The 15,325-nt window shown below is 44.4% G+C and overlaps 1 protein-coding gene across 1 annotated transcript; it reads left to right on the forward strand.

Moving 5' to 3' along the window:
• Positions 1–748: 748 nt before the first annotated feature.
• On the forward strand, positions 749–7,970 carry si:dkey-32e6.6 (extracellular matrix protein 2). Its single transcript, XM_061685730.1, is given in 7 exon segments — positions 749–1,241; positions 2,137–2,252; positions 3,177–3,309; positions 3,378–3,535; positions 3,625–3,764; positions 7,088–7,414; positions 7,571–7,970. Coding segments are annotated over 7 exon segments (1,545 nt in total). The 3' UTR covers positions 7,749–7,970.
• Positions 7,971–15,325: the final 7,355 nt, after the last annotated feature.

Consider the following 15,325-nt stretch of genomic DNA (forward strand, 5'->3'; position numbering starts at 1 on the left):
TTCCACTAGATGGTAGAATGTTGTTGCCATTAATAAGACTGAATCACTAAACAGGCCCAGAGTTTACAATTTGTGAGTAAATTGAGACAATATCATAATTTCTATGTATGGGTCATTCCAGAATTGGAGAACAATTGAGGCACAGACATTTTGTTTTGCAAAAAAAGACCATTTATTTTATATTTTGTTGTTATGTTTTCAAGAAAAATAGGTGAAAACAGGTCCATTGCATAATTTGATTCGTCCCGCTCAATGGTCATCAATGGTACACTTTTTCTAAGATCTTTATCTGTTATATCACATATATATATATATATATTTTTTTTTTGAAACACTGCTTTATTGTCAGCGGCACGGTGGGCGACTGGTTAGAGCGTCAGCCTCACAGTTCTGAGGACCCGGGTTCAATCCCCGGCCCCGCGTGTGTGGAGTTTGCATGTTCTCCCCGTGCCTGTGTGGGTTTTGTCCGGGCACTCCGGTTTCCTCCCACATCCCCAAAACATGCATTAATTGGAGACTCTAAATTCCCCGTAGGCGTGACTGTGAGTGCGAATGGTTGTTTGTTTCTATGTGCCGTGCGATTGGCTGTCAACCAGTTCAGGGTGTACCCCGCCCCCTGCCCGATAACGGCTGGGATAGGCTTCAGCACGCCCGCGACCCTAGTGAGGAGAAGCGGCTCAGAAAATGGATGGATGGATGGGTGCTTTATTGTCAGGCAGGTTTCCGGCGACTCCTGGCGGGATGGAGGATGAACAAAAAAGGAGCAGATGCGAGCAGCACCTTCATGGCTGTACTGAAGGAGCTTCATGCTGAGAAGAGGCGGCTAATGGTTCCAGAGAAAGCACAGGGGAAAGAGGAGGAAGACGAAGATGACGACGACGACGATGACGACGACGACGACGACGACGATGAGGACGAGGAGGAAGAAGAAGAAGATGAGGAGGTTGAATCTTCTTGAATGGAGCTGTGGTTGACGTTCGGGTGATGCAGGTTGTTGAATATTTTGATTTTTTGGTGTCAGGAAGAGGAAGAAGGAGCAGAAGAAGGGGAAGAAGAGGAAGGCGAGGAGGATGGAGGAGAAGAAGAGTCAACTCAAGCTCCCAGCAACCAGACTGAAACAAACAACATCTCGCCTGAGTCTCGGTGTCAGACTGACAAGAGCGAAATCAGCTGCAGGGACGTGGGCATGACTCGCCTGCCAATCATCCGCAACCCGGAGGCCACCAAGATGGATGTGGGAGGTGTGTCGCTTGAAATTACGGATGTATCGTGAGACCGCGCAGGAAATATAGGTCATACATGTCAATGAAGCGCAGCCGCCTCCCACATCTCGTCATAGTATATGTTGGCAAACGCTCATGTCAGTAACGATGGAAACAAAAAAAGGATCTTTTTGCTTCTGGCAATTGCACCCAAGTGGTTAGCATGTCCGCCTCACAGTTGAGACGTTCTGGGTTCAAATTTCGCTTCGGCCTTCCTAACGTCGTGCCCGTGCCTGTGTGGCTTTTCTACGGGTATTCTGGCTTCCTCCCGCCTTCCGAAAACATGCACGTTAATGCTAGGTTCATTGAAGAATCCAAATTGGTGTGAATGGTTGGCGGTGTACCAAAAGTCAGCTGGGGTCGGCACCAACTCACCCAGGACCCTCATGAGGAAACGTGATTATATTTCACTAATCTGATATTTGATTCGTTTTTCAATATTGTCGTTTTTTTTTAGCCAATTGAATTAAATTTGGTGGTTCCACTGCGTCACGATGAAGGGTCCTGGGTCAATTTAGACATCCCACACACATCAGATATTTTTGGATTATTAGATGCTTGCAACTTTGTTGAAATGAGGTTCCGTCCAGGCATCAACCCCATCAAACACCTTTGGGATGAACTGGAATCGTAATTGGGAGCCAGACCCTCGCATCCAAGATCGGTGACTTCTAACGCTGCGAAAGTTCTTCTGCTGGATGAATGTACAAAAAAAAAGTCCACAGGCGCACTGGTCAACATCTTGCAATCGAAACGATTCCGTCAATATTTTCTAATCCTGTTGGTTTAAATGGCGTCCCAATACTTTTGTCCTCATAATGCCGCTGCCTCTGAAACCCATGAGCTCATTTTCCTTCATCTTTGTTTCACCAAGAGAACAACATCAGAGTCATTCCTCCGGACATTTTCTCGGGCCTGCCAAAACTGGAAGAGCTGGACTTGAGCAAAAACCAGCTGGACGATGATTCATTCAGCCGAAACCCGCTGTCTGTGAGTAGCCTTGCACCTACATGTCTGTCCCGTCGCTGGAAATAGTGCACCCGCAAAACAAGGTCCACGCACCTTGTGGCTTAAAACGTCACACAGCGGAGAACGTGTCAATGTACCAGTTCCAGTAGAATCGCTGCCTTTTTAAGCCAAGCTGGAGAAACTGCAGCGTTAAAACCACGTGACACGCACGCTACTCTGATTGAGTTATTTCAGCACAGGATTGGCATCTTGTTACATATAAGCAAGTTTTCAATGTATTTCATTGATGTCAAATTGCCCCAAAAAAGGCCCTTGCATCTAATTAAAATCAAAGGCAGCCTTAATCCTGTATCATTACAATAATTTGAGGGTGAGTGCTGGGAATCACATGAACTCATCCTTTCTAAGAATAACCTTCGGTCTAACCTCAACTTGACCACAGGCCAAACGCACACAAAGATCCCGACCGCACTCAAGCGCTCTGACCAATCATTGCACGGCAGCATCAGATCACTCTGATGCGATTGGCTGCAAAGGACTTGTTGGAAAACAGCTGCAGCCAATGACGTGGAGGAAAGCAAATTATTTTTAGGGTCTTTTTTTTTTTTTTTTTTTTTTTTTTTTTTTTTTTTCACATCCTAGTTAATGACAGAGGACTGATGGACTGGCTGGAGGGACGCTGCGACGGATCCAGTCCGCAGCTGTCAGATGACACGCATCAACCGCAGCAGCTTTCGCTCAACGCCACATTGATAGGCCGTACCAAAAATACGACATGATAGATGATACAGATGACTTGCGCAGATTTATTTGGCATTCTTTCACTTGGTTCAATTCTTTGAACTCTGTAATTCCAGTTTTTAGATGAAAATGATGGAGTTTAGGACAAGCATCTATTTTGTTCTTTGGCGTTTTCGACTGCTCTTTTTGATGTGTGCTCTTTAGAACTTGACCGCTGTGAAGAAGCTGAACTTAGACGGCAACCGGCTCACAATGATCCCGACGCTGCCGCCGTCGCTCGAAGAACTGAGCGTGAACAGCAACGAGCTCCACACCCTCGCACCTCACGGGTTCACAGGTAGACCGTCGCGTCTCGGCGCAGCAAAGAGCGACCGAGTCTCGGTATGCAAATTCTGGTCATGATAGGTTTGCTGAACCTCTTGAACCTGGAACTGGAAGGGAACGGTCTCCACGAGGGCGGCGTGTCGCCAAAAGCATTCAAACCTCTCAAGAGGCTTCTTCGCCTCAAGCTGGAGAAAAACCGTTTCCGCGCTCTCCCCCAGGGTCTTCCCCGCTCTCTGCAGGTGCAACTCAAAGCACAGCAACGTGATTCGTGCAGACCTTCTCCTTTCAATCTGCTCAATTCTATTCTTTGTGTCTTTCTTTGAAATAGACATTAAAAATGGCTGAGAATCTGATTGAGCAGTTGACGGAAGAGGCACTGAGGGGCTGCAGTCATTTGGAAACGCTTGACCTCGGTCATAACCTCCTGCGTGATGAAGGCCTTTCCCAACTTGTCTGGACACGCCTTAGGTGGGCCCATCCAATCACATCCGTCCACTCCAGTGTCTCTCAACCTTTATTGAGTCCCGGCAAATATTTCACATTAGAACAACCTAATGGCACAACACCAGACAACACTGTCACAAAAAAAGTATATAGTGTGCTGTATACTTAAATAATGCTGGCTATAAAAGGTTAATTGTACCTTCTGCCACCTAGTGGACGATCATTTTATGGTTCTGCTACAATTATAGCTGACATTTTATCATTTTCAACCGCACACGTGACGATCTTTCACAACACACCGGCGGTTGTCGAGCACTGATCTGTCCACGCAGCACTTTCATAGAACATACTGTAGTTCCCCTGTCAGCCACAAGGGGGAGATGTCACGACAGTATTACACTGCATGCATTTGGATTTGCGGTCAAACGTGTGGCAGATCAACTTCCATCCAAAGAAACATTCACTGACAGATCATTTGCTATTCTGTGATGACTCACACTGATGATGGGAATTCGAAAGGAGTTTCTGTAAGCACTAATCTGTATATGTGTGTGTGTGACTTGTATATAAATATCGTTAATTCCTGTGGGTTTTTCCATTGCTCCCCGGGATTCTTCTGAACCACAGTGGGAGCTCCTGGGAGAGCGCAAAAAAAAAAAAAAGAGCATCAAGCGCACTTTCAGAGACTGTGGATTATATTGGAAAAAGCTGCCGAAAGACAAATAAGTCACATTCATCAAAGTCCTTGAAAAATGCAAACACATTTGTCTTCTAAATTTGAAACACTATAGAGAAGAGTGTTGTTAACAACCCTGCCAAGTTTGAATGATTCCCGTTATTTATGAAGACTTATTTTCGTAGTGTAGGCGCGGCTAGCTCGTTAGCAGCATGATGTCACAACTGTGCTGGGTGCTTATATATCACAGGTCTCAAACTCAAGGCCTGGGGGCCAGATCCGGTCCGCCACATCATTTTATGTGCCCTGCGCCTGTTTCTTGCTAAAATGCCCAAATTGCAAACTGTTTTAATTTTAAAAAAATGCTGAGACACTGCAAGGACTTTTTTTTTATGTTCACGATGCTCCTTTTAAAATAAACTAAACAATAGTTGAACATTGTTTTTACTGGCTTCTGATTTCAAAACTAGTCATTGATCACTTTTTTTTTTTTGTACATGTAATAATATGAGGCGATTATACATTTATATGGGTTCAATCGTAACGGCCCCCGCGACAAAAACGAGTTTGACAAAGCTGTAATAACCTGATACTTGGCTAAAACGGGGCCCAGGTAGGAAAACTGAAATGTTGGGGAAACAGTTGCAGACACAGAGAATCTGTAAAGAAAGATAGTAATGGAACGCTTCACTGTACTCTACTGCCTTCTCTCCTCGCAGCACCCGCACGCAGATTTGAAGTCATTCTTGCTAAATGTACTTTAGAATAGTCTTGTTGAAATCATGTGTGTGTGAAAGTACTACTCCCAAAATGTGGGTGTGCTTTTACCACTAATGGTGCTGTCACAGTAGTGAAAGTTACATTTGCCAAAAGCGCCGACACACCCTGAAACCATGCCAGACTCTCTGGCTTCTGGATTTGGTGACGAGAACCGCCTGGATGCGTCTTTTTTTAATTTTTAATTTTTAACTTTGATATGAACTCGAATGTGTTTCAGTTGTTACAGTTCTCTCATCACTTCATCTTCTGTGTATTTTCCACGATACTCATGTTTTGTGTTCAGACTGGAGTACCTGGAGTTTTGCATTTGTTTTTCCTGACTCTCTCGCACCGTCTATTCGTTGCGTCGTCGTCTCCACCTAGTCTCGTCAGCTCTGCTCCTCCAACGTCAGCCAATCGGCTTCTTATTTTTCCGGGGCGTTTTCTCCGGCTCCCTCTTGTCCTGTCATTACCTTGTGTGCATTTAGGTTCCAGTGTTTGTTCACTCTCGGTTGGCTCCTTGTCACTTATGTGGTTTCTTGGGCTCCTATCTTAGAAAATCTCAAGTAACGTTCCTTCAAGCGCTTTGTGTAGGATTTTGTCCAATGACAAAAGTGTTTTTGACTCCTTCCTGCCAAATCTCCGCTTCCGCAACTGAGCCACGACAATGTGCGTGTTGTGACCAGAAGCTGCAAGTAGCAGACAGTAAATGCGCTTCATGTGCCACGAGGCCAGTCGGAGGCATGGGGAGCATTGCCCAAACACACGCTGCACACTTGTGTGCCCAAGTGTTTATGAAGTGAACTCGCAACAAGTCCAAATTTTCATCTTCATCTTTCATCGGTGTCTAAATAAAGTCTACTCTCAGTATGTTGTCAAGTGATAGCAGACTGGCAAAAGTACTCACACTGTACCACCAAGATGTCAAGCGTAGTTCTCTAGCGCCCTATTTACGTCCCTTTGTATGTCATGACATCATCGGCCGAGGTTGGAAAAAAAAAAAAAAAGTGATAAAGTAAGCAATGGGAAGTATCGATATCTGTCGTCAAATGGAGGGAGTAAAAGTAAAAAGTCACAGGAGCAATAAATACTCAAGTACAGATATGTGAAAATCGATTTAAGTACAGTGAGAAAGTATTTGTACTTTGTTACTTGGCACCACTGAGTGATAAGAGGGGAAAAAACAGATCTCGAGGCGACTTTGACTCAATGACACTCGTGAAATATATAAATAATGTCGTTCAGATCTCAACTGTGCCAGAATGTTTATGTGTGTGTGTGTGTGTGTGTGTGTGTGTGTGTGTGTGTGTGTGTGTGTGTGTGTGTGGAACTGTAGTTGTTGGAGTGAGCGAGTGTGACTGCTCATTAATAGCACGTGTGGAACTCTGAGAAGTGTTCGCCTCACTGCTGAGCTTCCCGGCAATAACTGTGAATACAGATCAGGTGTGCTCGACAAGTCCGGCCTGCTACAGGACAGGCCAATATATGATGAGTATTAAGAAGGTTTATATAAAAAAAAAAAAAAAAAAAAAAGAGACAAGATTTTTAACAGCAATCTGTAACTTATTTTTTTGTCAACTCTGTTTTTAATAACTCAGACATCTTCCCTGTATGTCCCTTCATTGTGTTATGGGTCAGGTGTGAAATGTCGGGTCTCAAAAACATAGAAGTGTTCATGTCTTCCGATGGCTGATGCTTGGAGGTGACTTGACTTCTGTTGGCAGCGTCTTGCATTTGTGCGCAGCATAGAGCGAAATGTTGCACTCACCATGTTTGGTTTGAACTCTGGGCTCCATGATCTGATCGGAGTCGGCAGCTCAGAGCCTTGCTGGGTTTATGAGCATTTCTTGAATGTATTCAGCGCCTAAGCCATTCAGTCTATTCTATAACTATAACTCCCCCCCCCCCACAGAAGACTCGAAGCCCTGGATCTCTCTTCAAACCAGCTGACATCAGTGCCCGTGAATCTGCCTCGCCGTCTCCTAAAACTGAACGTCCAACAAAACAACATCAGCCGCATCCCCGCTCTCATCTTTCGCCACCTGCGGCCTGGCCTGCAGTCACTTCGTCTATCCCACAACGCCTTGAGGAACGAGGGTATTGAGCGGGGGTCTTTTGTCGGAACGTTCCGCTCGCTTGCTGAGCTCCTGTTGGACGACAACCATCTGGGGGAGGTCCCTCGTTGGGTTCGACAGTTTAAGAACCTGCAAGTCCTGAGGCTGGACAACAACTACATCAGGTGGGAGTGCCGTCGCATCTATATTTTTTATCGTTATCTGCAACAATAAACAGAAATACAACTTCTTCTTTTGTGGTTCCAAAAGATTGTTCTGTTGGGCCAATGAAAATGCCTTATTTGTGATGGGTTTGCGGTTGTGCCGTGTTGTGTTTTCAGGCTGCTGAGGCAGTGGGGTGTGTGTCATCCCCGTAATTCTGGCTCCGCCTTGGCTTCAGTCCACCTCGAAAATAACCTGCTGGTGCCCGAGAAGATTCCCTCAAATGCCTTCAATTGTCTTACGGACGCTCAGGGACTCGTTATCTATCCGCAACGGGAGGATTTTCCAGAAATCTAGACGTCAATGTGATCTCACCAGTATTAAGGATGAAACGTGCTAAGACTGAACAATTTTCAACAACTTGACACACTCCGAAAACAAACTTGCTCTGGGTGGAAGCCAATATTTTGCCATGATAATGTTGACATATTTTCAAAGCAGGTCATGTCAAGAGGTCAACGTGTATTCCATAATTGCCGTTTTTTTTACACCTCCCAAATTGTTTAATTGTTTGTCCTTGTCCGCTTTCGTTCATTCTAGTCGGTTCATTGTTGCTGCGTGTGTGTGTTTGCTCTTTGTGATCTTTTGCACCTGTGCTCCTTGTTTTTTTTTATTTGTTTAATTTTGTATTCTTTTTTGGTGAATAAATCTCCTTTTATGAGACCGCCTGACTGTGCCACCACTTTTTTTTTTTTTTTTTTTTTGCATTTGGGTACCGTGCCTGATGCCTTTATGTTGACATAGCACTAATAAAATTGGGAGTTACCGTGTGTGGGTGAAAGCCCAAAAGCGAAAGGCATTTTAATATTCTTGACTTCAGCACTAACTCAAGTGGAATCTCCTTTTTATCGAATCATTACTGGTACGCTGTCCAACCAAATGACATGCCTTTGTTCACAGTGTAATTAGCCGACATATACGCTCCATCCAATAAATACCACGTGGTCAGAGGCAGCTCTGCAAATCGGTTTCGAAGTCGTCTCTTTAATGTGACAGTCCACCTGCCTTTTGTGCGCACAACCTTGTTGATCATTCAGATGTAGGACGAAGACTATAAAAGGCTAGCTTGTAGAAGGTACGACTGTCGATGCAAGTAATTGATGCCTGTAAATCAGAGACGGTCTCCCGCAGATGCTTAAGTAAACAGCGAGAGCAGAATAGAATAGGAATAAAGTCGCTGTGAATATGCTACAAAGCTGCTTTCGTACCATTTACATTTATACACTTTCTGCCGGGGGCGAGTAATCACATGGTAGATTTCTCCTTTTCAGCCTTGTGCATGTGGTGGAGCTTCCATTCTCCATAATTGTACAGTTATTTTTGCCAACAGCATATCACTGTCTAAGAAATGGCACATTCTCATTTATGCTGCAGTGGCTGCGCTTTCAAGCAGAGGCGGGCTGCTTCACCCCAAAAAAAAAAACCACCAAAGTGCATTTGCACTCGTTGCCATCTCCCCTGCGTCTCCGCTCTGATCTTAAATCCGCCAACCTCCCCGTTTGCAGCTTGTCGCATTTGGGTATTTTCAAATATGACAGACAGGCCTGCCTCTCCTGTGCCATCCATCGTGATGTGTGTGACAGTGCTGTTAAATCCACATCCCTTCCAACAGATGTTTCACATCTCATTTCGAGCGCAACTGTAATAATTTAGAAATAGAGCAGCGTGGTGCTTTTCGTCTCGGATGCTGCATACAGTATGTTTAGTTTCGTGTGTTTGTTATGGGAGCATGCTCAAAATGAGAAAGGCAGCTGAAAAATGATGCCCTTGGACACATTTTGATGAAGTGGATATAAAAAGTCTACACACCCCTGTTCAAATGCCAGGTTTTTGTGATATAAAAAAAAAAAAAAACAGACCAAAATAAATAATTTGAAACCTTCGTTTTTTTAACATCAATGTGTCCTATAACCTGAGCAACACAACTGATTAAAAATCTTTTTGAGAGGTAAGGTAAACAACTCAAATAATGTGGTTGCATTTTTCTTTCTTTCTAGCAGAAGACTGAAGGTTTTATGCAAACACTGACTGCTATTTCGAAGTGTTCATACAGTAAGTCCCTCCACTTTAACTAAGGCTCCAGTTCCAGCTGAAGAAAAACCGCCCCAAAGCGTGACGCTGCCACCACGATGCTTGACTGCGTCGGTATGGTGTGCTTTTGATGATGAGCAGTCTTGTGCTTGTGCCAAACATACATTTTGGAATTACGACCCCTTTGTACTACTTATCTCTCCTACTAGCTGCAGTTGATCCCAGCTGACTGGGCAAGAAGCGGAGTACAACACTAACAGGGCACATACAGACAAACAAGCATTCGCATTCACATAATGCCAGTGGGAAATTTTGAGTAGTTAACATGCATGTTATTGGAAGAGTACCCGGAGAAACCCCACGCTAGCGCAGAGCGCACATGTTCCACGTGAAAAGGTTATGATTCAAACCCGGAGATTTGACTTTGAGGCAGACCTCCTAACTACATGAAAGTGCTAAAGTGATTATTTTCCTATTCAAGCGGTATCTTTTAGCTGTAAATGGCATACGAAAGTGACAAAATATCATATCATTCCAAAATTCCATCCACAAAAGTATTGATAGCTTTTGAAAAGACGCATATCGATCCATCCATCCATTCTCCACACGGCTTATCCTGTTCAGGATTTTGGGCGAGCGAACCTATGCACCGGGCATATCCCGTGTTCCAAATTTCTCATTGATTAGAATGCTCTAACTTATGCTTCAAGTTAGGGCACTTTAGAAAGGTTGCAAAAATATTGCGTTTCCTCAAAATCAATTTTCAAATTGTAAACAAAACTGAAAACGCACATGACTATCTTTCAGACAAAAGGATTTGCCCCTCTCTTGTGTCATTTCCTGCCAGAAGATACTCATTCAACCAATAAACATGAATTCTTATTTGGGCCGGGGAGTGAGTAATTTCCAGTTTGACGGTATTTGATCATCCACGCAAGAGCAAACAAGTCGGTGCACAAATACGTAGAGTTTCATTTGGATGCCAAGCCCTCCAGCTCCAGACCAACACCATAATCAACGAAGCCACAGTAAGAGAGACAGAGATGGATACAAAAAAAAAAAAAAGAGAGAGAAGCACAGCATGCGTCTGAATCTACACAATGAGAGCTCGAGGAAGTTGAAAGAACAACAAGAATGCTATCTGCCAATCCCCCAGCGTACTGTAGCACGAGGCTGGCCTGCAACACTGGATTGTCCCCTGTAAGAGGGGACGGGAAGTTGCTGTTGGAATAGATAGCGAGGTTAAATAACGTGATGTGACATTGAAAAGCCAGAGACTGCGGTGCTCAGGGCCAATGAAATATATCTGCGCGGCTGGTTTTTGGACGAGGTGGGAAAAGCTCCCAGATGGTGCGGCTCGCCAAACTGCCTCATTCTGGGTGCTGGAAACCCGGAGAGGAAATCAGACAACTGAAGAGTGAGAATGCTCATCCTGCCAGAAAAAAAGAGAGAGAAGAGAAGAGAAGACACAATTCCTATGTTTAATAAGCATTATCCCACAAATACATTTGATCTTAATTCTTGATGGAGCCTGCAGTTGACACCATGTCCTCTCCGTGGATTACAGTGCGGTTGCACAACCACGTTACTGCATGGACTCTTCTTTCTTCTTTTCCTTTCGGCTTGTCCCGTTAGGGGTCGCCACAGCGCGGCATCCTTTTCCATGTTAAGCCTATGCCCTGCATCCTCCTCTCGAACACCAAATGCCCTCATGTCTTCCCTCACCACATCCATCAACCTTCTCTTTGGTATTCCTCTAGCTCTCTTGCCTGGCAGCTCCATTATCATCATCCTTCTACCAACATACTCACTATTTCTCCTCTGGACGTGTCCAAAACATCGAAATCTGCTCTCTGTAACTTTGTCTCCAAAACATCGAACCTTGGCCGTCCCTCTGATGAGCTCATTTCTAATTTTATCCAACCTGGTCACTGCGAGACCGAACCTCAACATCTTCATTTCCGTCACCTCCAACTCTGCTTCCTGTTGTCTCTTCAGTGCCACCGTCTCTAATCCGTCCATCATGGCTGGCCTCGCCACTGTTTTATAAACTTTGCCCTTCATCCTAGCAGAGACTCTTCTGTCACATCACACACCTGACACCTTCCTCCACGCGTTCCAACCTGCTTGGACCCCTTTCTTCACTTCCTGACCACACTCACCATTGCTCTGGACGGTTGACCCCAAGTATTTAAAGTCCTCCACCCTCGCTATCTATTCTCCCTGTCACCTCACTCTTCCCCCACCACCCCTCTCATTCATTCATATATATTCTGTTTTACTTCGGCTAATCTTCAGTTCTTTTCTTTCCAGTGCATGCCTCCATCTTTCTAACTGTTCCTCCAGCTGCTCCCTGCTTTCACTGCAGATCACAATGTCATTTGCAAACATCATGGTCCACGGGGATTCCAGTCTAACCTCATCTGTTAGCCAATCCATCACCACTGCAAACAGGAAGGGGCTCAGGGCTGATCCCTGATGCAGTCCCACCTCCACCTTAAATTTGTCTGTCACACCTACAGCACACCTCACCGCTGTTCTGCTGCCCTCGTACATGTCCTGTATTATTCTAACATACTTCTCTGCCACTCCTGACTTCCGCATGCAGTACCACAGTTCCTCTCTGGGTACTCTGTCGTAGGCTTTCTCTAGATCTACAAAGACACAATGTTGCTCCTTCTGACCTTTTCTGTACTTTTCAATCAACATCCTCAAGGCAAATAATGCATCTGTGGTACTCTTTCTAGGCATGAAACCATACTGTTGCCCGCAAATACTCACTTCTGTCCTGAGTCTAGCCTCCACTACTCTTTCCCACGACTTCATTGTGTGGCTCATCAACTTTATTCTTCTTCGCCACAGCTCTGCACATCACCTTTGTTCTTAAAAATGGGCACCAGTACACTTTTCCTCCATTCCTCAGGCATCTTCTCACGCACTAGAATTCTGTTGAACAAGCTGGTCAAAAACCAGCCACCTCTCCTAGATGCTTCCATACTGAATGTCATCAGGACCAACTGCCTTTCCATTTTTCATCCTCTTTAATGCCTTTCTAACTTCCCCCTTACTAATCATTGCCACTTCCTGGTCCACCACACTTGCCTCTTCTACTCTCCCTTCTCTCTCATTTTCCTCATTCATCAACTCCTCGACGTATTCTTTCCATCAAGCTAGCACACTGTTGGCACCAGCCAACATATTTCCATCTCTATCCTTAATCACCCTAACCTGCTGCACATCCTTCCCATCTCTATCCCTCTGTCTGGCCAGCCTGTATAGATCCTTTTCTCCTTCTTTAGTGTCCAACCTGCCATACATGTCATCATATGCCTCTTGTTTGGCCTTTGCCACCTCTACCTTTGCCCTATGTCGCATCTCAATGTATTCCTTTTGCCTCTCCTCGGTCCTCTCAGTGTCCCACTTCTTCTTAGCTAACCTTTTTCCTAGTATGATTTCCTGTACTGTGAGGTTCTCTGATCACCTTGGCTGCAGTGGTCCAGTCTTCCGCAAGCTCATCCTGTCCACCGAGAGCATGTCTCACTTCTTCCTGAAAGCTGTACAACACTCGTCCTGTCTCAGCTTCCACCACATGGTTCTCTTCTCTGCCTTTGTCTTCCTAATCTTCCTCCCCACCACCAGAGTCATCTTACACACCATCCTATGCTGTCGAGCCACACTCTTCCCTACCACTACCTACTTATGTCCGTGCCTCTTCTGGAAAAAGGTGTTCACCTACAGCCATTTGCATCCTTGTTGCAAAGTCTACCACCATCTGTCCCTCCAAGTTCCTTTCCTGGATGCCGTACTTACCCATCACTTCTTCATCACCCCTATTACCTTCACCAACATGTCCAGTAGAATCTGCACCAATTACGACTCTCTCTCTGTCTGGGATGCTCAGAACTACTTCGTCTCGCTCCTTCCAGAATTTCTCTTTCCCCTCTAGGTCAGATCCTACCCGTGGGGCATAGCCACTAATCACATTACACATAACACCCTCAATTTCAAATTTCAGCCTCATCACTCGATCTGATACTCTTTTCACCTCCAAGACATTCTTAGCCAACTCTTCTTTTCAAATAACCCCGACTCCATTTCTCTTCCATGGTAAAATAATTTCAACCCTGCCCCTAAACTTCTAGCCTTACTGCCTTTCCACCTGGTCTCCTGGACACACAATATATCAACCTTTCTCCTGATCATCATGTCAACCAACTCCCGAGATTTTCCTGTCATAGTCCCAACATTCAAAGTCCCCACATTCAGTTCTAGGCTCTGTGCGCTCCTCTTCTCTTTCTGATGAAGAACCCGCTTTCCACCTCTTCTTCTTCTTTGACTTCGACCCACAGTAGCTGAATTTCCAACAGCGCCCCGCAGGTTGACGGCGCTGCTGGCGGACGTTGTTAACCCGGGCCACGACCGATCCAGTAAGGAATTCTTTGGATGAACGCTCATATTTGTTTGGCAAGGTTTTAAGCCGGATGCCCTTCCTGACGCAACCCTCTGCATTCACGTACTGCATGGACGATTCCGAATAAAGTTATTATTATTTTCTTTTTTTTTTAAATCTTGAATTTGGATTTTGTATCGCATAAAAGCTCGTCTTCACAGAGTCTAACAAAGTTCAAACAAAGCACTTACTGAAAATACACCCACCAGCCACAATATTAAGCACACATGAATCTAACCAGTTCCAATAGAAGATGTATGTCTAAAATTCACAGGAGCAGCTAGAGCCTAGTGTGTACTTCAATCCTACGTATGAAGAAAAAATTCCATCTGGACCTAATGAGACTTCGCAGAGATACAAATATTGCATGTGCCTTTTTATCTCCTTTTGTCCCAGTTTATAGTTTTTAGTCCTGAGCAAATGTATTGTGTCCCTCAAATTTCTCTATGCTGCTTTTCCTCATGAGGGTCGCAGGTGAGGAGGGCCCTAACCCAGCTGACGTTTCGACAAGAGGCAAGGAAAAGAGAGTTTCCATTACAGTGGTGCCTGAGATACGAGTTTAATTTGTTTTCCGTGACCACGCTCGTAACTCAAAGTGCTTGTATCCTAAATCATCTTCCCCCATTGAAATGAATGGAGATGCCATTAGTTCGTTCCAGCTTCTGCCCCCAAATGTTTTTGTAGTGTTTATTTATTTTTTTATTGTACTTTTTAAAAATAGAGAGTAATAACATAAGGAAATATGTTGTACAGACATGAAATCCACTTTATGGAGCCGGTCAAAACAGTTCAAGAAGCCCCAGCGATATTAGTCGTTCTTCGCAGGGGATAAAGAATATGCCTGTGAGCATTGTCATATCATCTGTCTGCAAGTGTGACTCGACTGTTTATGTTCAAATATCCGTTACTCAAAAGGGAGAAATATCTTAACACCGATGCTATTTGTTAGCCTGTCAAAGGCGTTTTTCTTTGTTTTGTTAGCATTAAGCTAAGCAGCCTTTCCTAAAAACAAAGCTATGTGCTTATTTTAAATACGCAACATGTAATTCTTTTGGCTTTAGGCTTAGTTTGACAGTAAAATTCAACTGGGAGTGGCAATAAAAAGAAAGAAGAAGAAGTAGAAGAGGAAGAAGAAGAAGAAATTTGCAGGAGTTCCTAATGGGGTGGTCAGATTCGGATGTTTTTTAATTGTTGTATTTCGGATTGTGCTTGTCTTGTCACTTGCAATAAACTGCCACTGACAGTCCTGGAGCTCCACCATGGTCTTCATCACTTTACAAGATGCATATTTAACAATGCTTGTGATGATGTCCAATCATCAATGTTGTATTATTATTATAATTTTTTTAAAGACTTCTAACAATAAAACTGCAACAATTTTTTTTTTCTCTAG

Source organism: Phycodurus eques, chromosome 1 (assembly GCF_024500275.1).
Source record: "Phycodurus eques isolate BA_2022a chromosome 1, UOR_Pequ_1.1, whole genome shotgun sequence".
Classification (NCBI taxonomy): Eukaryota; Metazoa; Chordata; class Actinopteri; order Syngnathiformes; family Syngnathidae; genus Phycodurus; species Phycodurus eques.